Raw genomic sequence first — 26,547 nt, forward strand, 5'->3', positions numbered from 1 at the left:
TTATTGTTCTAATGATGAGACATTGAAAAGAATATATATATATATATATATATAAAAAAAACAAGAGTCGTGTGTGTATATAACTTGTACGTTTATATACAACCTATAGCACCAGGTAACAACTTGACAGTGGCCAAAGCCTCAAAATGGCATAAACGAACATGGTAATATACAAAAGGTCCATTTCAAGCTCCAGCATAGGTATACACACATAATGCACAAATTAACTTCTGCACATTCTCTTGCCACATTGAAACCAGTGGGCAGCTCCAGAATGTTGGTAATTGGGGCTCTTAAACTGTAGATGGTTGTTTAACCAGCTGTGGCACAGTGAGTGCCAATAAAAAGGTTTCTGCACAAGCATGTGTAAATGTACTGCAGAGAAGAACCCTTCATAACGAAACGAGCAAAACTAGTAAATAATTCAGCAGGTTAAGAACAAATGCCTCAAGCTGATCATGATCCACTAATTTATCAAATCAAGTAGTAACCAGTTTGATATAAAAACAAATCCAGGCTACATGTCAAAATTAACCAGATTTCTCAGAGTAGAGCATGTAAGGAGAACCGCGGGGGTTGTTTAAAAGTGTAGAACCAACTAAGCTTTTTATTGCACAGACGTAAACCAGTCTTGTTACAAGGGGGAAAGGACAAGGTCATAGACTAATAACACCAACAGCAGTTGGAAACAAAGGGTAGCAATGCAGTATTGAAATAAATAAATTGGAGCAAACTAAACATGCACAGGCAGTATAACTAGTTTAAATGCTCTTGGTAGAGGCCTAGTTGATTGACCTGGCTAACCACACAGTTACACCACTAGGGTAATCAATACCAGTTTAGGCTGAGAGCACCATGCCTTACCAGTAGATATCAGGAGGTAGGTGTCATACTGCAATAGATCACACATTAAGGTTTGCACAAAATATCTTCTATTCAAGAAATTATAAGTGGAACATATTTGTCTCTAGATCACCCTAAAAGCTTTTAATAAAATACAAAACAAATGTCTGGCTTTCAGAGACATTGAAACATTGCACCACAGTGACATACATAATGGTTGTCAGTAAAAATAAAATGGGTAACAGTTGGGGCTTGGTAGTGCAAATACTAAAATCAGGTTGTAAATTAATGCTTAAATGAATTAATTTGGCAAACAGTCAAAATTCACAGAAGTTTAAGAAAAGCAAGGTTTCCACACATAGAAGGTAGGAGAACACTAACTGGATACAGAGATGCACACACACAAATAAAAATCAATTCTTAATGCTTTGAGTACAGTCTGAATGGGCCGTAAACAGAATAGAGTTGTTTTTACTGACTTAATAATAGCACATAAGAGAACCAGTACACCCTACACAAGAAAAAGGAAAAAAAAAGCATACGGTGGTTTGCCGTTTCAAGCTGGTCTTTCAGCCTGAACATCTGAAAAGCGTCCAAAAAAACAGCCAAGAGACCAGCAAACCCATTTACACTAGCTTAAGCATTTTTTTCATCAAGGGACATTTCCAACAAAAAGAAAAAGTACTTGCAAAGAACCCATTTAAAGAGCTATTTTACAAGATACTGTCAAATATAGATGAATGTTTGAAATTAACATTTCTTTAAGAATTTATAAATGTTTGGCTTATATGACTCCGGTTGAGCTCTGCTATGAGACTCCAATATCACAGAATAGTCCTCGTGTAACCTTTGATACGCCACACAACAATCTTTCCTTCACTTGATCTGCACCAAGAATAACGTGAGGGAGCTTTTAAAAGGGAAAAAAATCATTTCACAAACAAAAGATCAAAGTAGATTGAAATAGTGCAAAAGCAACGAGTGTCTAAATAATGACAAGTGTCAAATCTTTACTACATGATGCTTGCTGAGGTCCCGTGTCGTAATGCTTGTGATACTCAGACAGGCCACTGTTAAAAGGCACCTTGTATTTGAGTTCAAGAGTATGTCTTGGAGACTGGTCCCAAATTATTTCAAAGATCCTGTAAACAACAAATTGGAGACATTGACATTTGAGCTCTTGAAGGGAATGCAAACTATATAAACAAAACATGCAGTGCTATTTAAACCTTTACCTGATAAAACCACCAACCAACATTGGGGGGAAAAAAAAAAGACTGTCAATACTACCCCCCCGGTAACGTGTTACAATATGGATCCCTTTGTTAACATGAACTAACCATGAAAAATATATATTTTTTTACCATTTATTAATCTTGGTAATACAATCTTGAGTAATACATTTTTCTTTAATCAAAAATGTTATTAGTTACCATGAGGTAATGCACTAGGTACTAACGTGAACTAACCAAGTGTGCCGCACAAGCCCTCAAAAGTGAAGCAAAAACGTCTCGATCGCCGCCCCGGTGACTGGTCCTAGTATAGGTCATAAACCCCGCCTCCCCATGTTATTCAACGGGACGTGAGACCAACTAAACAATTAAATTACACTTCACATATCTTTTTTCCAAAGATAGTTTCTGTCATTTACTGTCGTTTCTATCACGTTGATGTCATTTCAAGTGTTTGTTTTCAAAATAAGTTTGTTTTTAGTTATTTGATGCTATAAAAACGCTGCTGTGACATCATGATTGACAGCTGTGATTGACAGGTTCTCTGATAAGTAGTAGTCACTGAAGCACCAACAGACTTTTTTTCGGGACCTTCGGAGGACTGAGGAGATTGGAGCTTTAAATTTAATATCTACATTTCTATAATTAATTATTTCACACTGTCATAAGTCAAAAGTCAAAAGTGCAGGGGCGTGTCCTTGCGATTGATTCAGCGAGAGTGAGGGCGGGGCCTTGATTTCACGGCTTTACTTCCTGCTCACTACTGCGCAGGTCTGGTCCCGAAATCGCAACTGTGCAGACTCAAGTCCCAAGATGTCAGCGCCATATCGGGACACTGGCGGCTTCAGTTCTCACCAATGGAAAAGAGCGAAGGGACTTTTTTACAGTCTATGGAACTAACAATGAACTATAGTATTTTTATTAACAAACATTTACAAAGATAAATGCTTTTTGTTCATGTTACCTAATGTATTAACTAATGTTCACAAATGGAATCATATTCTAGTGTTACAAAAACTCACTGTTCAATTTTAATATCAATGTATGTATGCTCTACAGAGACAGAATCAAGTGAAATAATACTAAGACAACTTACCGAACACAAAGTCACACCACCTCGCTCCCAGAACACCCCTGCTGCTCCTTGATTGTCTGAGCATTTTTGGAGGAGATGTTCTTGTGTTGCAACTTTTCCATTTGCCTCTTTTGCTCTGGCTTTTTGGGGATACGGGCAACTGTACTGGAAATTTTAGTGTCCGCCCCATCATAATGCCCTCAGTATCCTCTTGCTCCGGAGAGACATCATAGAGCTTTACTGTGCAAATGTTACATTCCTCGGTCGTTGATTGTGTGTTTGGGGAGTTGATCTTTTTTAGAAACACCCTGCACTCTTTCAGGGACTCAGGACTCCAAGCTTGGGAGCTGATACTTTTTTCTTCTGTAATCTTCTGGGAAGCTTTGACTACACCTGGGCTTTTAACTAAAAGCTTTAACGCATTTTGCACTTTCATGGCTGGTGTGGGGGTTTTATCTACCAAATTAGGCATTTCGTTTAACAACTCTATATTCTTTCTTCTCCTCTGGCCACAAAAGGCTCTTAATGCTTTCCTGTGCCTGGTTTTAAACTTTAGCCTTACTCTGAGCAAAGCTGTTTTGTAGGCAACCCATGTGCCTTTAGACTTAGACATCTGCTGCCCAACATTATGCCCCAGTTTAAATGGTGATGTGTTGAAGAGCTTTCTCTTGACGTGTGACCTCTTTGCCATGGACAGCAATTCTTGAGCTTGCTTGTGCATTGATGGACTCTTTGGGACGACTTTAGCAAATTTTTTGACATGTTTCCTGAGCCGCTCTGCCTGTGGACTTGGGCAAATATTCACTTTGCAATTAGGTCTGCTGGAGTTGTAGTGAAAGACCTCCTTGGGATTTCTTGCACTCGTCTTCTTTACGATCGCAAGGGACTGAGTTTCTGTGGTCTGCATAAACCAATTACAGAGCTTCTCCATATTACAGCTTTTCTCAAAGAGCATTTTGATGGCAGAGGCAGACTTCCTCTCAGAACCGTTTGGTTCAAGACTGGTTTTCATCTCCAGTGACTTGTTGGCCTCTCGGACATTCGATACCCAAGTATTGGACATCAGCCTGATCCTCCTGGCTAATTCTTCATTCAAGATCTCGGGCGATGCTGAGGTAGGCCACCACCGAAAACCTTCAGTAGATGAGAAAATTGTGTCTACTGACACAGCAGAAAAACGTGCTATATCTTGCATGCAGCTGACATTCTTGGTCTTTGTGGAAAGTGCATTGTTTGGTGGCTCCTCATGTCTGCTCTGGGTAGGATGGCTGGCCTCCGATCTAGCCTTATTCAGTAGTAATGCTTGTGACCTACGGACCAGTGCACAGGACCTGGCAGTAGCAACAGAGTGGAGCAAATGAATGGAGGGTTTCCGCTCTCTAACAGAATGTCTCACTGGTATAAGTGTCCTTCTAGGATTCTGACAATGTTCTTTCAGTGCATCCACTTCATCCTTGCGAATGTCAGTTGGAATACGGATCATCTTCTGCTCTTTGGAAGGTTCAAGATGTGTCCTTCGGCGCAGATGTGAATCTTTTGCGTCCCTTTTCATGTGTATGTATCTTTGCCTTGGCGATTCTGTGGTGACTGTGACAGATATCCCAGAAATCTTGACCTTGGGAGGTCTTCCTGGTTTTCTTGATGCTGCCGTGTCACTAGGTCTTTGACATTTGATGTTGCTGCTGGAACGGACTTTGCATTTCCTATCTTTGGCAGGCATAAACAAATTGAGATCCTTTAGCTGATCTTTGGTCATTTCATCATCACTGCTTGTTATTCCAGAACATGTCTTACTGCACATGCCACTATTAAATACTTCATAAACAGGTTGGTGTGCTGGGAAATGTCCCAAATCCTCAGACACTACCCTCCTTGTCCTTCTTGATCTTCCATACACTATGGTAATCTTTAGATTTTTGTTTCCATCATCCTTGCAAGACATTTCTGTTGTTCTAGGATTCACCACATTGGACACAGTTTTACCTCTTGAAGCACCTAAATCTATCATTTTTGGTTTTGGAGGTCTGCCAATGGGACGTTTCACAGACTTCTCAATTTGTGGCCCTAATTTTTTGGGGCGCCCAGGACGCCTTTTCACTGGTGTTGTTTGATGTGCAGTTGGTACAGTTTCTTGGTTCACACCTTCACTGTTTGAACAACTGGGCGATAATACATCAAGTGAAGCCACCACTTTTGGTGAGGTGCATTTGTTCCCACCACGCTCAACAGTTTTCCCTGGAGCAGGATCAATGACTGAATCCTGCACATGTTCATCTACTGCACTGCCTGCCCAGGAGGATTCTACACATGGATCAAACATCTCTCCATGTGAATTTGAGCCGGCTGCTTTGAGTGTATATTTTACCCCATCTTCACCTCTCACAGTGGAAACAAACATAAGCTTTATTGGACTGTTGTACTTCAATCCAGACGGGCTCTTTTTAGCATGTTTCACAATCTCAGTGGTTGTAGAGTTAGACACAGATACAGCAGGACAGTGAGAGTCAGTGTCTAGACTGTTTGTTCTATTAGGTTTAGATCTTTTTGATGGTAATGAGGAATTTTGGCTTGTTTTCCTTTTTCTTGAACTCCGTTTATGGTGATTCCTTCCATCAATGCCATTCTCACATAGTGGATCTTCTTTGGATGAAATGTCATCTTTCGGAAAAGCCTTGTTCTGTGGAACATCACGGTCTTGTTTTTCATCTTCAATTATGAATGGTTGTTCACTGACAGTTTCGTCTGACAGTGCTGTTGAGGTGCTGCCCGTAGGGGAATGCTTGATAAATATACTTTCTGAAAAACAGGCCGCAAAATACATCTTTCGTGGTTCGGTGACATAAGAAGAGAAACGCTGGGGAGGAACAATATTTCGTCTGGACCTTCCCATTTGAACAGTTAGCCTTTTCTTTTCATGGGTTTTTGCTTTTGGCTTCCAGTGACCAGTCGTTTTTGATCGTGCCCTTTTATCACGAGGCAGTAGTTCTTTAGGACCAATATGTTGGGGTTGGGTTTCTTGGTTCTCTTGAATATGCTGTGTCTCATCACTGTGTGCTGGAGTTGTCAGATTGTCACAGGAATCTTTTAGGAGCTTGGTGTCCACTGTCTTGGATACTTTCTCCAGCCTACTGCATTCAAACTTATCAACAAGAATGTGTGTGGGGTGAGGTTTTAAATTTTTTGGACACTTATCTCTCTCAAACCCCATCTTCCTCCTGCAATATGATGGACTAAGTCTGGCCAAATCTCTTTTGATTTGCAAGCTTTGTCTTCGTGATGATGGCAGGTCAGGTGACTTGCTCATGGCCTCTAAAGTTTCCAATCTCCTACGGAAACGTGTCTGAGGCGATTTCTTTTCTGTGGCTACGTGCTGTTGTAAAAGCTTGTTAAGGTTGTAATCTGTGTCACTACTATTGTGTAGTACAGTTGTTATAATCTCTGTCAAATGGGTGTCATCACTTGTCTTGGAGATTTGATTGGCATGAGTATAAAGAGACTGTTCCCTCTCTGATGGTTGGATACTCTTGAGCTTTTCAGTGACTCGATCCATTAGGTCTCCTATTAAAGATCCACACTGGTGGTCATTCTCTATCTCTACTTGTGATTGAGATGTCACAACCTTCTTGCAATGTTCATCAGTAGATCCCAAACGAAGTAGAATGTCAGAGTGCAAAGATGTGTCTTCAAACTCTGTTCTGTGAGGTAGGAGTGGAGGAGGTGCCATATTCAGGCCCTTGCAGTCCTGAATGTGGGAGATGCTTGTCTTTGCGGCCATTTTGCACTCTGTGTCCACAGGCTTTGGTGAGAGTGGTGGTGGAGAGGGGCTACGACTTCTTTTACCGTCAATATGGGAGTTAAAAACGTTTTTGGAGTTGACTGGGACACCTCTTGGATGAGCAATATAGGCATGATCATTCTGATGCTGGCACAAGGATATTTTTGTACAACAAACAGAGTTAGGACAGCCAACACATGCCATGGCTATGTTCTGGCAGGAGTGCCCATGAATGTTCTTCAGACACACACATATAGGAGCAAACACGCATGTTGAAACCCTACAAGCTGTTCTACAACAAACGGCAGCAGTTTCAGGGCAGTCACTTAATGTAACTGTTTGGATTTCATTATGCATTTTTTTATCAGCATGGCAGTAGAGGGGTTCAGCCTTAAATTGTCGTCTCTGGGCATCCCGAAGAGATTCAGAGGTGTTGTAGTCTTCCTTCATGTCCATTAAAATGTGATAGAGCAGCACTCTATGGCGGGAACAAAGCGAAGACATGACTTTCTCCAACACAGTGACTGTCCAGACCTCTGGAGCTTTAGAACCGTCCTCCTTCCCCAGTCTGGACTGGTCCTCCTCATTTGGTCCTAAGGAACTATATAGATAAATGGGGATAAATCATTACTCATTCAGTAGTACACTTGATTGTGTCGGATAGCAGAAATTTAAATATTGAATTAGTGTAATCGCAGTGAACTTGACTCAATTACTGAAAACGTTTCCTTTTATAAACCGTTGCATAGCTGAATATAAAGGATCACTTTTCATTTAATAAAGGCATCAAATAACACAGCATTGTTATGCATTTATATATATACACACACACACACACACACACACAACGTTTAACAGGTATTGCAAAAATCCACCTCTCTAAAGAAAGCATGTAATAGGGGGAAAGAAAGTACAAACACTTCTGTACACAGACGTTTTATTGATAACTTGAAGGCAAAGGATGGCGATTGTAGTAACGCTTACACTCAGGAAAACTTTGTATACAGGATATCAATTTAATCATTTTATTTATATAAAACCTAATTAATTTGGTCTTCTGACAATCAACATGTCTTTTGACAAAACCCAATTATAAACCGTTAAAATTACACAGGCTATTGAAAAGTAAATATAGCTCACTCCCAGAGACATCGATTTGTTATAGATGGTGGGTCGAAAAAAGATATTTCTGAATGTAGGACAGTTACAAAGAGCACTAGAGTAATTTGCCTTCAGTACTCCATCTTAAATGTACATAAATTTCATTTTATGCTTAATCCAATGTTGATTAGCCCCAACATTTTAAAATGTTAAAAAAGAGACCACAGCAATATAAATATTTTAGACACAAATAAATGTTTAAAGGACGAAACAGCTTTAGTATTCCCCCATCTCAAGTTGATCAAAAAGTCATTAAGAATAAATATAAACACATTGAAGAACATTACAGGACAATTAACTCACTTATGCATGCAAGTGCAGTAAAACACACATATCAATGTGCAAGAGCAACCAAGTGCTTCAACACAAAACCAACACAACATTTAAACTTCATAGTCTGATTACATCAAATTAAATAACACAAACACAATTAGATATTAGAATTAGAGGGAATTGTATAAAATCAATCTTAGTGCAACAAATATATGCATAAATAACCGATTGCAAAATGAATCATATCCTGCAACTGTTATGAATATGAAATTACATGTACTCTGAAAGGCCTAAACTGGTGATTTTAATCCATTTAGTGATCCATCTCATCAAGACAAATGGTCTCCAAAGGAAAGAAATTTCATTTAAATAATTGTACATTTAGCCTTTCTGATCTATAACCACTCCAAAACACACGCTGTCCTCATAATGCAGGATAAAACAAATTTCTGTTGTCTAGAAACTGGCTTTGGATGAACCATATTTGGCTCTTCAACGGTCTCCTAAGGGCCCTTATCTGATTATAAAAGAACAGATCGAACGCCAACATGCTCTACAATTGTCATAGGATTGTTGTTACCCTGAGAATACTCAAATGTGAATTATACAGGAGACTGCCTTGGCATTGTTTCTACACACTAACATTAGGATTACAATGTGATATGGATGGGGACCAATATTCCCCATAGGGAGCCCAAAGGGATCCCACATAATGAAAATCTGAAAGCACAGCACTGAGAATACATCTGTATAATTTAAAGTATCTATACGCTTGTATAACGGCCCTTTACGTTAAAAGTGAGGCCGTGCCCGTGACGCATCTATCCCCGAGAAAAACTGAAAAGTTTGTTACATTGGTAATCATAGTAATGGCATGGAAATCCACAACGCAAATTCTATAAATGCTTCATAAATAGTTTCTTCCGAGTAAAACTGCTACTAGCCTGTACACTAACCTTGAAGTAGCTGTAAGAGCAGGCACTGTTTTGTTGAATTTATGAGCTGTGAAGAACATTCAGGAAGGGTTATGATAAATGCTTTTAAATCAGTTAAATATAATAAATCGGTATTTTTCTTTTCTTCTTGAGGGAACATTTCACTTTGAGGAGCAAGCAGTAAACCATTTACAGAACATTCACAACACAAAAATTAACATTGCATTTGGAACTAGTCATATTTCCTTAGCTTCAATCACAAAATTCACAAAATAATGGCTCAGCTACACTTTGCAAAGCACTGCAGGTATACTTGTGAATCAGAGATCAGAACTATGATAAAAAGATGCCATTTGAGGGCAGTAAACGGCCATATTCTTCATAGCTAATATCAAACACGATAACTTATAAACAAGTATGTGTGCATCTTTTGTAAAGTGCAACCGAATCTTACTCTTGAGCTACAAGAGCTACCGAAACGGTTCAAAAACAGGTCCGAACTCTTAATAGGTCATTAAAAGCTATAGTAATCATGAACGACAGAAAAGAACGCAATTAAGCAAGAGCAGCGAGACTACGAAAACCTGGCCATACAAACAGAGCAATTCAGAGTAGCAGCTGGATCAGGCTTTGCCTTTCCTTCCCATGATGACTTCATCATGGAGTGAACGAGGACAAATTCTGATCCACACTCCGCAGCGCCGTACTCTGAACCGCTTTTGTTCATGAAGTGGGTAGTGGACTGGCAAAATGACCCTGAACTGGCACAGAGATAATGCAATGACGCCTTTAAGTGTGAATAACAACATTAAAAAGCAGAATTCTTTTATAATTCCTTGTAAAACACATTCACTGAGACTAGCATCAAGCTTTTTTTTTCTATCCCGTGCACCATTATAACATGCATTATGTTGCATTTCCAACTTGGTTTCCAAACCTACCCATTGCATATAAGTTTGTTAAATGAGGCATTTCAGGCTTACGGTCCCGAAGCTGCCACATAGACGCCGTATAAAATACTGTGAGAATAGATTTGAAATGAAATGACCAGTTGCTACAAAGACTAAGTGTGAAAGCTGCATACGACAATCATTAAGCTGAGATTAGCTTATGTATGAACAAAACCTGAATATTTCTTAGTTTTAAAACTGTACTTAACTTAAAAAACAACAGTGCTTTACAATATCTTAAATATATAATCATAAAGTTAACCACAGTGAAACCCCTGAATAGACTTTTTAAAAGGCATGTTTTGTGATTTAATGAAATGTACCATTTAACTTGTAGTTGATGATTCAAGTGCATCTTCCAAGTCTGCATTAGGCCCTGACTGCATGTTTAAAAAAACCCTTTTGTTGGCTGTCGTTTAGGCGATGTGTGTTAGTTAAAACCATCTCTAGGAAATAGTTGAGGTTTTGGTTTTCAGTTAAGACTGTTTTTGTAGGCTGTAGTTGAGGCATTGGTTGTTGTCCCTGACTTTCCAGATCCTGAACTCGATGCTTCGGCCAGACGGAGCTTCTTTTTTGGAGGGGTTTTGAGCATGCCAGTTCGCTCTTTCACTTTGTACTCCAGGGTGCTGTGTGGAATCCCATAAACACCCTGCGCTTTCGACACGCTCATCTTCCCACCAATCACCATGGCTATGGCCTCCTCCAGGATGTCGTGGTCATATTGCCGATAACGGCCCCGTTTTTTCCGTGGCTGCTTGTCTCGATGGTCATCGTCACTGCAGTCAACAACACTTCCAGTGACGCTCCCACCGACACTCCCATTCTTTATGTTTAGACACAGTGGAGGCAGGTCACCCTGAAGTAGACGTGACTCCAGGCCAGAGTGGCTTTCGGCCAAACCCTGTTTGGGGAGAATGGTCTTCAGCTTGTGGAGAGCAGTAGAGCCGTCGGAGGCTTTGTTGGCCTGGAACACCGCATCCACCAAGCCTGCCAGATCCAGTTGGGCTTTGGGCTGAGCACTAAGGCGTACCTGAGGGATTCGGATGTGCACAGCTGGACCAATGGCAGGACTCTGAGGAGGTGTGGCTGGCTCAGAACTTGAAAGGGGTCTGTCGTTCTGCTCCCGCAGCTGCGAGACCATCCTCTGCAGGGTTAAATGGTGAAGGTATGACGAAGCGGCCACCGCTGCTGGGAACTTCAGCTCGGTGTGCTCTGGTGAGAGAAATTTACATTTTCCTACTTCAGATTGCTCAGACTGAGTGCGAGCCCAGGCCGCTACCTTCTGCAGGACCAGTCGTGTGTCATTGGTTGGCCACAATGCGTTTGTGCCCCTACCGTTCTCTCCAAAGATCTGTAGACCTCCTGCCTTCCACTCTGGTGATAAGGCCTCTGTCTGGAGCTGTAAGGTTTTTTGAGGTATCCCGTATAGAATGGCTGCTTTGTGAATGTCCAGTGATCCAGACTGAATATCTTTCAAGGCTTTAGATAGCAAACCTTCTGCAAACTCAGAGCTGCGATCCAAATAGTCCTCTCTGACTGGTCTCCTAAGGGGAGGTGGGTGGGAGGATGAGAAACGAACGGGTGAGCGGACCAAATGACAGGACACACTCAGGGTCCACTCCTTTACTGCCTTGTCTTTTGGTAACATCACTCGTTCTCAATTGTGTAATCACTGTTTGTTTTTGGCCTTAGGTTGCAAACGATACTTCTTGGAAGGACAGTCTCTCGTCAATCGTGTGGTGAAAGACAAGCGTCTATGGAAGTACTTCCAGTATCTTTGCAATGCAGCTGCATTTTGTATTTCTCCTATTTATATCTCATGTGAAAATACTGCATCAATAAATGAATAGATAAATAAAAAAATAAATAAATACAGGCGGCACAAAGTAACAAGTGAAGCCCCTGACTGTTGGCAAATGTGACGTTACCTTCCAACAAGTTAGAAAAGAGTCAACCCCTTTGGCAGTGCAATAAAACAAACACTGAATTCTACATCAGAAATTGCATCAAATTTGAGGATTATGCTTTGTTCACACACACAATGGTCAAATAGGATAAAAATAAAAGAGGCATGTTGGAAATTTTACTCCATCAAAATGTTACAAGTGTTACCATATTGGTACCAGAATTCTCTTGAGTAAAACACACAACTTGGTAAACAGGACTAGAAAAGATCAAGTACTCACCCTGAAATATTTTGTTGAGTAGATGCCGTTTCTGAAGATGTGCTTTTCTTAGAGAGGTCAAGTACTCCATCTACTGTGAAAAGAAATCCATAAAAATAATAATAATAATAAAAAATAGATGATTAAATCAAGTTTAAGTGCAAATGCATAAGATCATCTTAATTACATTTTCTAAATATGTTAGATAAATAAACACTTATTTCACTATGCAGAAATTATTATTTTTTTCTTCCCAATTCCAATGAGCTCTAAGTCCTCATGGTGGTGTGGTGACTCGCCTCAATTGGGGTGGCTGAGGACGAATCTCAGTTGCCTCAGAGACCGTCAATCCACGCATCTATCACGTGACATGAGCGTGTTACTGCGGAGGCATAGCACATGTGGAGGCTTCATGCTATTCTCTGCGGCATCCACGCACAACTCCCCACACGCCCCACCGAGAGCAAGAACCAAATTATAGCGACCACGAGGAGGTTACCCCATGTGACTCTACCCTCCCTAGCAACAGGGCCAATTTGGTTGCTTAGGAGACCTGGCTGGAGTCACTCAGCACGCCCTGGATTTGAACTTGTGACTTCAGGGTTGGCAGTCAGCGTCAATACTCGCTAAGCTACCCAGAGTAAGACATAATTAAAGGCACAGCAAGATAGATAATGTGAAAACCTGGAAAAATAAGTGGTGTGTATTTGTGACGACTGCAAACACGCATCTGACTCCATTCCGCTATGCAATGCCTACTTTTCACAATCCAATCAACAACCGATGGGTAAAAGTCCATGTCCTACATTCTGTTTCCATGTTTGATAAGCTGGTTCACTCGGAAATACGTCACAATAAGGAAATAAAATTGGTCGCAACTTCCGTTTCATGCCAACTTTAAGCACTTTTGAAATATGAGGTTAACAATGAAATATCATGCAAATAATCACAATTCAATATTCTTATTGACTGACAACAGTGATTTTTTTTAAATTATATTTTTAACAGTGCATTACATTATTGTATCTCGATTTATTTGATACATCTAGGTTCCTTGCCTTTTCATTTTGTTGAATGTTGGTAATTCAGTTCTGCTTTCACTCGTTCCCACTCGAGATTTAATGAGGGGAACACGCTCTGAGTGAGGAAAGCAGGAAAGGGCGAGGAAGAAAGGGCAAATGTTTGCAGTCTCAACAGGTGCAACTGTTAATGCAGTTTACTCAGGAGTCATTTTAATAAAGATGCTTTAAGTACACCTCATCAACACATCACCCATGTTTTATTATGATACGCGTGCCCAGCGGAGACAGAGATGCCGCCACTGCAGATGATAATAAAGGCTTCGTAGATCAAGATGGAGCTGTGGAGCACAGAATTGCTCTAAAAACACTGTAATGACGCACTAACACAATACAGACTAGGCACAGCAGCACAAATAAACTTTTACATTTACATTTATGCATTTGGCAGATGCTTTTAACCAAAGCGACTTAGTGCACTTATTACAGGGACAATCCCCCCGGAGCAACCTGGAGTTAAGTGCCTTACTCAAGGACACAATGGTGGTGACTGTGGGGATCGAAAACCAGTGACCTTCTGATTATCAGTTATGTGCTTTAGCCCACTATGCCACCACTCCACTTTTAATCACTATTTATTTATTGCATTAAATAGCATATCTTTGCGGCTTAATAATTACACAAGGTCATTTCTATCGTGCAGCCCTAATTATTAACAAACAAAACAATTCAGGAGAACCATTTAAACCTAGCACTTAACCATCTTTACTGTCACTTTACACACACACTGTGTGTTTTAGAAAGCGAGCTCACAGAAATGATTATGGCACTTTTCAAAAGTAACGGCTGTGGCTCAGGTGGTAGAGCGGATCGGCCACTAATCACAGGGTTGGCGGTTCGATTCCTGGCCCACATGACTCCACATGCCGAATTGTCCATGGGCAAGACACTGAACCCCAAGTTGCTCCCAATGGCAGACTAGCGCCTTGCATGGCAGCACTGCCATCATTGGTGTGTGACTGGGACACAGTGTTAAGCCCTTTGGTAACCGCTAAGGTTAAAAAAGGGGCTATATAAGTGCAAACCATTTACTTTCCTTAAAAACTAATGATACAACATATTTTTGTTATAGGCAAGGTTAGGTAAGATGACTTTCATAGAACTTTTCACTAGACCTGTAATGTAATTTTTTTTATTACAGAAATTTTAATTTCTTTTTATTTTTAATATGGCAGAACATTGCCGAGCATCACAATCTCTTCCCCAGGTAAACGACGCACATGCACCCGGCCATCCACATCAGACCAGGCCACCTTCTTCCATTCCTCCATGGTCCAGTTCTTATGCTCATGTCCCCATTGTAGGCACTTTCGGCGGTGGACAGGGGTCATCATGGGCACTCTTACCGGTCTGCGGCTGCGCAGCAAGCTGTGATGCACTGTGTTCTGACACCTTTCTATCATGGCCAGCGTTACGTCTTTCAGCTATTTGTGCTACAGTAGCTCTTATGTAGGATCGGATCAGAAGGGCTAGCCTTCGCTCCCCATGCACATCAATGAGCCTTGTGCACCCATGTCCCAGGTTCACCAGTTGTCCTTCCTTAGACCACTTTCGGTAGGTACTAACCACAGCATACCGGGAAGACCCCCCACAAGACCTGCCATTTTGGAGATACTCTGACCCTGTTGTCTAGCCATCACAATCAGAGTCACTCAGATCCTTACGCTTGCCCATTTTTCTTGCTTCCAACACATGAAATTCAAGAACTGACTGTTCAGTAAAATTTTTCATTTTAGGTATCTGGTGGTGTTGACCCATATTGAGTGATTAAGTCAGGACATTGTGCTCAAACTTAATGAATACCTCTGAGCACATTGAACGGATTTATCAAAAATGTCTTCATACATTTTATTTTTTCAGTTCTGTAGCCTGTTTTGTCCCGTATCTCAAGAATCAATGACATAATATGGCAATTACAAACTCCCTACCACAGAATCTATTCGTACATGACGGTGTGCTGATCTCCTGAAGTGCAAACAGATGTGAATTCCATTTAAATAAAAAATATTTATGGTACTAACCTTGCTGCAGGGCCTGTGAAGCTCGGCTGATAGTGAGGTCCAGGGGCCCATCAGGATCCGTTTCTTGAGGGAGAAGGTTAGAGTTGTCACTCAGGCCATTCAGTCCCTCGTGAGACTGACTTTTACATGCATAATCCAAGGCAAACCGCCGAATCATCTTGCGCATCAAGTCCTGCGCCACCAATGGTATACTTGAATCGCAGCTCTGAGGGAACTCTGGGAAATTGAACACAGCACTAGTTGAAGATTTTCCTTATGTAAAGGTGCATTATTTCACCTCACATTTGTCTTTAAACAGAAAATACTGTGTAGCAAGAATAGATTTTCAGCTGAATAATTTATTGCATGCAACGTCCAAATGGAATTAAAGACAATAAGCTTTATGAGACAATACAGGGATTTTCAAACCATTCCTGAAGCCTTCCCAAGCACTACACATTTTGGATTTTACACATCCAGCTCAGGTAAATGAAATGGTCCACTAATCAGCAGATGAGTTCATTTAAGTGTGTTAAATAAAACAATAAAAATGTGCAGCACTGGGTAAAGCAAAAACCATGTTATATCATAAGGCAATACTTTATATTTTTTTCAGTTCTTCTCTATTTGTATTCGGTTCTTATTGGAGTCTTACAAACCAACAAGACAAGGATCAACTTTTATTGGCGGAAAGAAAATGCGAAGCCTCAGCAATTCAGGCGTGAAATGGCTCGAACATATCTGCAAATTCGCCATTATTCCTCCTAGTTCGAAATGTAAATTCAAGCAAGCTGGCCCGTAACCAAGTAAGTTTGGGTTAAGCAATGGGAGGTTTGGAGAAAAACAGCCTTAAACACACTTTGAAATTGTATATATTAGTTCAATTTTAGGTATTAAGAGTTTATACAGTGAGGAAAATAAGTATTTGAACACCCTGCTATTTTGCAAGTTCTCCCACTTAGAAATCATGGAGGGGTCTGAAATTGTCATCGTAGGTGCATGTCCACTGTGAGAGACATAATCTAAAAAAACAAATCCAGAAATCACAATGTATGATTTTTTAACTATTTATTTGTATGATACAGCTGCAAATAAGTATTTGAACACCTGAGAAAATCAATGTTAATATTTGGTACAGTAGCCTTTGTTTGCAATTACAGAGGTCAAACGTTTCCTGTAGTTTTTCACCAGGTTTGCACACACTGCAGGAGGGATTTTGGCCCACTCCTCCACACAGATCTTCTCTAGATCAGTCAGGTTTCTGGGCTGTCAGCTGAGAAACACGGAGTTTGAGCTCCTTCCAAAGATTCTCTATTGGGTTTAGGTCTGGAGACTGGCTAGGCCACGCCAGAACCTTGATATGCTTCTTACAGAGCCACTCCTTGGTTATCCTGGCTGTGTGCTTCGGTCATTGTCATGTTGGAAGACCCAGCCTCGACCCATCTTCAATGCTCTAACTGAGGGAAGGATGTTGTTCCCCAAAATCTCGCCATACATGGCCCCGGTCATCCTCTCCTTAATACAGTGCAGTCAGCCCTGTCCCATGTGCAGAAAAACACCCCCAAAGCATGATGCTACCACCCCCATGCTTCACAGTAGGGATGGTGTTCTTGGGATGGTACTCATCATTCTTCTTCCTCCAAACACGGTCAGTGGAATTATGACCAAAAAGTTCTATTTTGGTCTCATCTGACCACATGACTTTCTCCCATGGCTCCTCTGGATCATCCAAATGGTCATTGGCAAACTTAAGGCGGGCCTTGACATGTGCTGGTTTAAGCAGGGGAACCTTCCGTGCCATGCATGATTTCAAACCATGGCGTCTTAGTGTATTACCAACAGTAACCCTGGAAGCGGTGGTCCCAGCTCTTTTCAGGTCATTGACCAGCTCCTCCCGTGTAGTTCTGGGCTGATTTCTCACCTTTCTTAGGATCATTGAGACCCCATGAGGTGAGATCTTGCATGGAGCCCCAGTCCGAGGGAGATTGACAGTCATGTTTAGCTTCTTCCATTTTCTAATGATTGCTCCAACAGTGGACCTTTTTTCACCAAGCTGCTTGGCAATTTCCCGTAGCCCTTTCCAGCCTTGTGGAGGTGTACAATTTTGTCTCTAGTGTCTTTGGACAGCTCTTTGGTCTTGGCCATGTTAGTAGTTGGATTCTTACTGATTGTATGGGGTGGACAGGTGTCTTTATGCAGCTAACGACCTCAAACAGGTGCATCTAATTTAGGATAATAAATGGAGTGGAGGTGGACATTTTAAAGGCAGACTAACAGGTCTTTGAGGGTCAGAATTCTAGCTGATAGACAGGTGTTCAAATACTTATTTGCAGCTGTATCATACAAATAAATAGTTAAAAAATCATACATTGTGATTTCTGGATTTTTTTTTAGATTATGTCTCTCACAGTGGACATGCACCTACGATGACAATTTCAGACCCCTCCATGATTTCTAAGTGGGAGAACTTGCAAAATAGCAGGGTGTTCAAATACTTATTTTCCTCACTGTGTATATATATATATATATATATATATATATATGAGTTAGAGAGTTATAATTGTATATTATACATTTACAGAATTGAGTCTGTACTTCCAGTACTTTGACCACTTGTTCTTCTGAATTCTAACGTGATATTATAAAAATGTGATCGACTCAGTTTGTATATGTGTGTTACCCTAATCCCATTGGTAGCTTCGGTCTATTCCCAATGTGCTCCAAGTCCTAATGGTGGAGTAGTGACTCAATTGTCAATCCGTCTTGCGGAGGACGAATCTCAGTTGCCTCCGAGACAGTCAATCCGCGCATCTTATCACATGGCTTGAGCGCGTTACCACGGAGACGTAGCACGTATGGAGGCTTCACGCTATTCTCGGCGGCATCCACGCACAACTCACAATGCGCCCCCCTGAGAGCGAGAACCACACATTATAGTGACCACGAGGAGGTTACCCCATGTGACTCTCCCCTCCCTAGCAACCGGGCCAATTTGGTTGCTTAGGAGACCTGGCTTGAGTCACTCAGCACGCCCTGAATTCAAACTCACGACTCCAGGAGTGGTAGTGAGATACCCAGTCCCCAGGCTTTACTGTTATTTTTAAATCTTTTTGTTTTCCATTTTTATTAATGCATATTGTTCTTTTAACCACAGGCGCTAGACATTGAAGTGTTGCTATGGTTATCACTTGTAAATCATCGCAATAAGAGCGCAACAGTCTGGTTCTGGAAGTAAAAATCCAATTACCTTCCAGTTCCAGAGAAACGTATCCCTTTGCTGTGGTCTCTTAGTTTTTCCTGAGCTGTAAATTACTATTCATTGCTAACATTAGACAGAATCTTTAAACTAGCTTGTTTGCATGATGTGTTTGTAGTTCAGCACCGCCTATTGTACAGGAGTGAATTTGGGTGTCATTTAGGCAGACAAATATTCATTTCAATCTTGGAATGAAAACCTGGAGTACGGTAATATTGCTCACCCTTTTTGTGAAATATAGCATGGAGGAATCTGTCTGCTTGGCACTGGAATTTATCAGAGGTGGACTGGCCCTGAGGTGGGGGGGTTTCAGCAGGGGGTGGCGACCCAGGCACGATCACAGCGGGAGGATGGTCCTGTGTCACAAAAAGAGAGGACTGTTCGGACACCTGCCACATTCAGCACAAATGGTTGATTATAGCCTCACAGGCTTGAGGTGCATTCAGTTATGATTATACTGCATGTGCTTATGACTATTTTTTTAACCAAACCTTATGAAGATGAAAGCTTGAATTAAAAAATAACCAGAACAACAGCTGCTAAACACACAGAATTATTCATCCTATGCAACTGTCAAAGCCAGCTTTTTCTCACCAGCTAACACATATCTTTTGTGGCTTTTGTAGGATGACTTACATTCAGGTTCTCCAGCTGCAGGTTGCAAAAGGAGCAGTTTGCATCCATGGACCAATCATCTACAGCCTCTGGTTCACAATCTGGGGGAGAATCAGATGAATCACGATTAGTGTCAATCAAAGATGAAGCTTAACATGAAGTTGAAAAGGACTCATTTTCTTACACAAAGCAAAGAAAAAAATGATCCAATAAATACACAACATAAAACCTCACCATCAAATATATTGAGATCCTGCAGCAGTCTTGGTCCATATATTCCCTCCAATATACTTTCAAACCCTGTAACAATACACAACATATTAGAAAGAAATCCCAAAGAGTAAACATGCCCTCGACGACTAGCACTGGGGCAAAATACAGAAGAGCTTATCTGTTAGTTTTCTTCTACCTCCCCATTGACAGTCTATGGCAGCCCTATGAAGTGTTCATTATAAAATAATTACATTTGGCACACTGACAGGATTTGGTCTGAACAGCCCCCTGACAAAATGTGGGGTCTCTGGTACAAACTCTATAGCGCCACCACCAGTTCAAATATTCACTTTTCTTTTGTGCAAATCTTTTGAACCGTTTGGCCTAGAAAAATTATACACCCATGCAAATGTTTCTTTCATGTTGATTGTAATGGACCACTTAAATGAAAACTCTCGGGCACCATCTTGGATTATGATGTTTATCGTTTTTTTTCTTGTCACGTTCTTCAAACTTACTCTGGTTCACCCAAAAACATTGTTCAGATATACTTCAGACCGAGCCGCACAAAAATGACAAAAATGTTGATTTCCGCCTTTGTTGAAAAGTGACCACTCGAAGTTAAAAATGTCAGCGTGAAACAGGAAGCAAGCCTGTATCCCTGCAACACTTTGGTCTTTCAAAATAAAACTCTGCATGCTTCATTAGGACCATGCTCGGAGGGTACATGCCAAGTTTGGTGACAGTGCAATCTATTGGTCAAGAAATCTCAAAAATTGCTTTTTTTGCCCATACATTTTAAACCATTTCTTAGTATAAATGAGGTTGGTGTCTATGGATTCCTTGGGCCTGTGAGGATTTCGAATATACCAATTTTTCCGTCATTGTCCATTAGGGTTGTGCCGATGGACGATGGCTGACCAACATCACGATGTAGAGCCACCATCGTGATGCCACGCCCCCTTTTGCGAGTCTTGCTAGTGTGACTCACTAATCCTAGTCTCTTCTATAGTTAACCAAAAAACGTTGCAGGGATTGCTCTGTAAATTAAATTGAGAATATAACTAATGCATATATGCTATTTTAAATACTGTAGTATATGCCAGAGACGTGACGTGTTAGTCTGTGAAAATACCGTGTCAGGCAGGCTACACAAATATTGATCTTGACATTGTTAGCTTCTTGTCTTTTTTTACATGTCTTACACTGTACATTTAGATTAAAATATTTTATGTTGTAGGCTACAAGAAAATAGCCTTTATTAATAAATTATTAGTAGTTGTAGTGTCTCAGAAAATCTTGCTCATTGTCACATAGCACTTGTATACACTGAAGCGGCAGTTTAAGATAAACCCAGACCAGCGAACGTCAAATAACTTTTGTCTGGTTAATACTTTTAAAGAAATATTTCCTTGGCCATAAATCCATAATGTGAAATCAAATGATAGAAACAAGGTGAATATGAATAACACACAAATGCTGAAGCTAAAACATAGAAGAACAACAAATAAAGAACAAGAAAACGGGAACAACACTCAGACCGAAACTCGGCATTAACATTTCACTTTTAATTAGCAGCACAATTAACTTCAGCACAGGCTACAAAATAAATTATGTTATTGAAATATTGTAAAGTGGTCATCTGAACTACACAAATGAGCGTTTAAAAAATTATATGCAAAATCGAATAGCTCCATAGCGGATGGCGAAAAATGCGTAAGAAGTCTAATATCTTTCACCATAGACCATGTTTAAATTTCGATGTTTCTGGCCAGAAATACCAACATATTCACTTTATCTGGTTTTAATAAGCTGCGGATTGGAGTAACTACACTACCAGCTGTGCTGAAGACCGCTCTGATGGATACTGGTAGCACATATGCAGATATTTCCGTGCTAATCTTGCCATGAACGGAAACCTTTTGTCGTTCGCTTTTCCACCAAGTCAGCGGGTCCTCTTCCCCATCAATGGCCATTTCCTGCAGGTACATGGTCATTTCTGCCTCGACCTTTTGCTCATCAGTGAGTAAAATAACGAAATTATAGTTTTTAAGTGGAAAATAGTATTTATGTAAAGAGATATATTAAAATAAAAAGTGCACAACTCTTCTGAAGTGAAAGCTAAAAAAAAAAATGCTTCACGTGTCGTGCAACCTACTGATAAAGCGCCGACGAGTCATTAGTTGGGTTAGTAAAATAACAAAATAATAAATTTAAATATAATTTTTGAAAATTATATGAAATTATATAATCCCGCCACGCCCCCCCGCCCACGATATCATCGTCCATCGCGATGTTTTACTGTCAACATCGTCAACTGCCAATTTAGGGGACATCGCCCAACCCTATTGTCCATATTGCCTGTCCTTCATTTTTAAATTATAAATTGATGAGTCTTTTGAATACTTTGTCAGAATTTAAATAAAATTGGTTATGCATCATTGACATCATATCGTGTGGGTACCTGAGCAGTTTGGAGACCACACAACCTTTAGTTTAAAAGATAACTAACAAAGACGTTTGTTGACTCTAACACTGGCATGTCTTTTTGCCATTGATGGGTTGTCAATTGAGTGGTGCAAGGTGTAATTATCTGGACTAAAACCTGGAAGGTTAAGTGTTCGAATCTAAGTATAGCTTTTAAAATTGTACGTCTGTTCACCTTTGGGTCTTCACATTGGGCTTACTACAACATAGGCCATACTTGACCGCATAATTGCAACACCACTGAGCTGTAACAACATTTTATCATCAATTCTTTTGTAATATTAACTTATCTATCTTTGGTCACTGTTTAGGCCATTTGTGCACTGCAGATCAGAAGGGTTCTGGTTCGAGCCCTGCTTGGGGCGACTTGTGAATCATACAGAATATACGTCATTTTCGTCTTGTGCATTCTTTGGGGTTTGCTTAGTGTGTGACACTTGCTGCCAATTTTGGGCTTGGCCCCAGTTATTGCTGCTAAACATTGTTGTTGATGATTTTGTTGGTAGGCCTATGATGTATTTTCAGGTCTATAAAGACAATTTACAAAAGATTATGTCTGTTTTGTTTCTCTTAATTTGTATAATGGATCATTTGTAACCACACACTGTCTTATGATTTACACCGATCAGCCACAACATTAAAACCACCTGCCTAATATTGTGTAGGTCCCACTTGTGCCGCCAAAACAGCTCTGACCCATTGAGGCATTGACTCCACAAGACCCCTGAAGATGTCCTCTGGTATCTGGCACCAAGACGTTAGCAGCAGGTCTTTAAGTCCTGTACATTGCTAGGTGGGGCCTCCATGGATCAGACTTGTTGGCCCAGCACATCCCATAAATGCTCAATAGGATTGAGATCTGGGGAATTCTGAGGCCAAGTCAACACCATGGACTCTTTGTCATGTTCCTCAAACCATTCCTGAACAATGTGTGCAGTGTGGCAGGGCACATTATCCTGCTGAAAGAGGCCACTGCCATTAGGGAATACCGTTGCCATGAAGGGGTGCACGTGGTCTGCAACAATTTCTAGGTAGGTGGTATGTGTCAAAGTAACATCCACATGAATGCCAGGACCCAAGGTTTCCCATCATAACATTGCCCAGAACATCCCACTGCCTACGCCGGCCTGCCTTCTTCCCATAGTGCATCCTGCTGCCATCTCTTCCCCAGGTTAACAATGCACATGCACCCGGCCATCCACATCAGACCAGGCCACCTTCTTCCATTCCTCCATGGTCCAGTTCTGGTGCTTACGTGCCCATTGTAGGCACTTTCGGCAGTGGACAGGGGTCATCATGGGCACTCCGACCGGTCTGCGGCTGTGCAGCCACATACGCAGCAAGCTGCGACGCACTGTGTGTTCTGACACCTTTCTATCATGGCCAGAGTTACGTCTTTCAGCTATTTGTGCTACAGTAGCTCTTCTTTGGGATCGGACCAGACGGGCTAGCCTTCGCTCCCCACGCGCATCAATGAGCCTTGTGAGCCCATGACCCTGTCGCCGAGTCACTGGTTGTCCTTCCCTAGACCACTTTTGGTAGGTACTAACCACTGCATACCAGGAACACCCCACAAGACCTGCCATTTTGGAGATGCTCTGACCCAGTCATTTAGCCATCGCAATCAGAGTTACTCAGATCCTTACGCTTATCAATTTTTTCTGCTTCCAACACATGAAATTCAAGAACACTTGCTACCTAATATATCCCACCCCTTGACAGGTGCCACTGTAACTGGATAATAAATGTTATTCACGTCACCTGTCAGTGGTTTTAATGTTATGGCTGGTCAGTGTATATTATTACATGCAATATATTATAATATATATTACTAATCCGCTCAAACAAAAACAAAAAATACAGACTGCAGATGCTTGTGGTCATTATGCCATGATAAAAATGTATGACTGACTGGCGCCCTTCACTTCAGCTACATTTACATAATGGCCAAATAAAAAGAAAACACAAAAGTACACGAGCTTATCGTATTAAAAGCAATACATTACATGTCAACAGCGTCATGTAATGTTACGGTAATTTAGTGATCCGTTTATGGAGTAAACATTAATTATGTGAAGACTACCTTAACTCGGTCCAACAAAAGTGTCAACACCGCTTAAGTTAAGCGGTATATATTCAACTACCCGCATATTTTACGTCATATATTCAAAAGCGGTTATCATTATTGTTATTATAGAATCACACGGTCATCTGTACCTCAGTATTAGGTCAATGAGTGCAACGCTAACTCTGTAATCGAGGAATCAAGAAGTCGGGACAAAGAAAATGGAGCCGTTTTTGTTCTGTTAGCTACAAAAGCTATCTAGGACTAGCGCGGACGACGGCTCCGGTAATGAACGTGACACGCTCGCTTAGCAACTCCGCGAGACCCGGGCAAAACCAGAAACCGAGCGCGAGACGGAGCGAATGGTGCACCCGAGTGCAATACGTCCTCGCGCTGAGCTATTCGAACAAACGGTGCTTTCATCTTACCGACACAGTGGATGAGTTTGTGCCGCCATGAGTCGAGTTCCCGCCGGAATCCTTTTTTTCTGCCGTGCACTTGGAGATCCGGCACTGAGTCGCCATTCTGTCCGTCCACCTTCCCCCCGGCTCTGGCTGTGACGTCACAGTGCGTCATCAACGTCCCGGTTCAGATTGATTGACACGTGCCAGAACAGGCTAGGGGCGGAGCTTAGCCATAAAAACAACCCCCACCCCATTATATATATATATATATATATATATATATATATATATATATATATATATATATATATATATATATATATATATATTAGTAAAGTTGTTGGATAAATAGTGAGTATTGTTTGAATAGGAACAAAAAATATGTATTTATTTATTATAATTTGTTTATTATTATAAAATTTTCTACTTGGTATTTTTCGATATTAAAAAATTTAGACATTGAATTTTAATTTACACTTGAGTAAATTGTCTGCAGTGTTGGGTGTAATGCATTACTAAGTAATTAATTACTGTAATTCAATAACTTTTTCATTGAAGAAAAATGTAAAGTAAGGGATTTCTATACATTTTTCAGTAATTCAATTACAGTTACTTACAGTAATTACAGTAATCTAATGTAATACGTTACAAATGTTATTTTACAGCATGTATTCTGTAACATGTAGTGGAATACATTTCAAAAGTAACCCTCCCAACCCTGTGTTTAGACAGAACAATTCTATATAAAACAATAGTGAATGTTAAAATTTATAATATAAAATGTTTACTATTTTTTCTTCTCCTTAATTTAGAATGCCCAAATCCCAATGCTCTCTAAATCCTTGTGGTGGCATAGTGGCTCGCCTCAATCCGGGTGCCGGAGGACGATTCTCAGTTGCCTGAGACCTTCAATCTGGGCATCTTATCACGTGACTTGTTGAGTGCGTTACCGTGGAGACGTAGCGCATGTGGAGGCTTCATGCTATTCTGCACAGCATCCACGCACAACTCACCACTCACCCCACCGAGAGCGAGAACCACATTATAGTGACCACAAGGAGGTTACCCCATGTGACTCTACCCTCCCTAGCAACCGCGCCAATTTGGTTGCTTAGGTGACCTGACTGAAATCACTCAGCATGCCTCCTTAAATTCTTTGGCCAGTTCTTGAATAGTTTATTTGATTTTACATGATTTATTTGAATCAAAATAACAATTTCATGTGTATCCGTGTATTTTTCATCTGGTCAAGGTTTATAATGGTTTTAAAAAGTAATTAGTAATAAGAAATGCAATTGCTTTTCAAACAGAGTAATTAGTACAGTAATCTACTTACTCTGTAGAAGATGAAATTAGTAGTTAGTAATTAATTAGTAGTTGTGACTTACCCAAAACGGTCTGTCATCTAGATTCTAGAGAACTCGTGTACTGGCCTTAAATTAAAAACGTCATGCCAACCTCACCTGAATGATCACACTGTTGATAAGACATTTACAATGGGCTCGTAAACCATCTCTTATGTAAGTGTAAAAAACTGTTTGACATACTTATTATATGTGTTCGACCGTTGGCATTTCAGCACACTAACACCAAACAAACGCGTGCCCGTTCCCCTTCTACACAAGTGTGACACATATACACACTCTCACACACACACACACACACACACACACACACACACACACACACACACACACACACACACACACACACGTATGCTTGTGCCACTTTCTTACAAGTGAAGTCCAACTGTTCAGAAAGAGGGAACAGATGGAGTTAATGCCCAGTTGGGCATCCATGCCAGGCACGGCCTTACACGGACACATGCACATGCATAGAGCATGTTTGGTTTGGGAATACAATTTACAGTGAGGTCATACATCAAAGCATTGATTAACATGATTTTCAAGTCATGTTATTTATATTTTGTTCATCTCATGGCAGCAGTCTGCCTCTAATATATGTCACTGTAGAGCGGAGGGGGGCGGGGCCGAGCTGGCACAGCACACGCCCGGTTCC

General features: G+C 40.8%; 1 protein-coding gene across 1 annotated transcript; it reads right to left on the bottom strand.

Moving 5' to 3' along the window:
• Positions 1-4: 4 nt before the first annotated feature.
• Positions 5-24,700, bottom strand: LOC127651365 (uncharacterized). Its single transcript, XM_052137137.1, has 8 exons — positions 24,553-24,700; positions 19,594-19,659; positions 19,381-19,460; positions 18,968-19,100; positions 15,510-15,725; positions 12,431-12,503; positions 3,172-7,526; positions 5-1,985 (listed from the first exon to the last, which is right to left on the bottom strand). The coding sequence occupies exons 1-8, from the start codon at positions 24,698-24,700 to the stop codon at positions 1,972-1,974; spliced, it is 5,085 nt and encodes a 1,694-aa protein (XP_051993097.1). The 3' UTR covers positions 5-1,971.
• Between the last annotated feature and the right edge of the window lie 1,847 nt (positions 24,701-26,547).

The sequence above is a fragment of the Xyrauchen texanus genome, chromosome 11 (genome assembly GCF_025860055.1).
Source record: "Xyrauchen texanus isolate HMW12.3.18 chromosome 11, RBS_HiC_50CHRs, whole genome shotgun sequence".
Taxonomy (NCBI): domain Eukaryota; kingdom Metazoa; phylum Chordata; class Actinopteri; order Cypriniformes; family Catostomidae; genus Xyrauchen; species Xyrauchen texanus.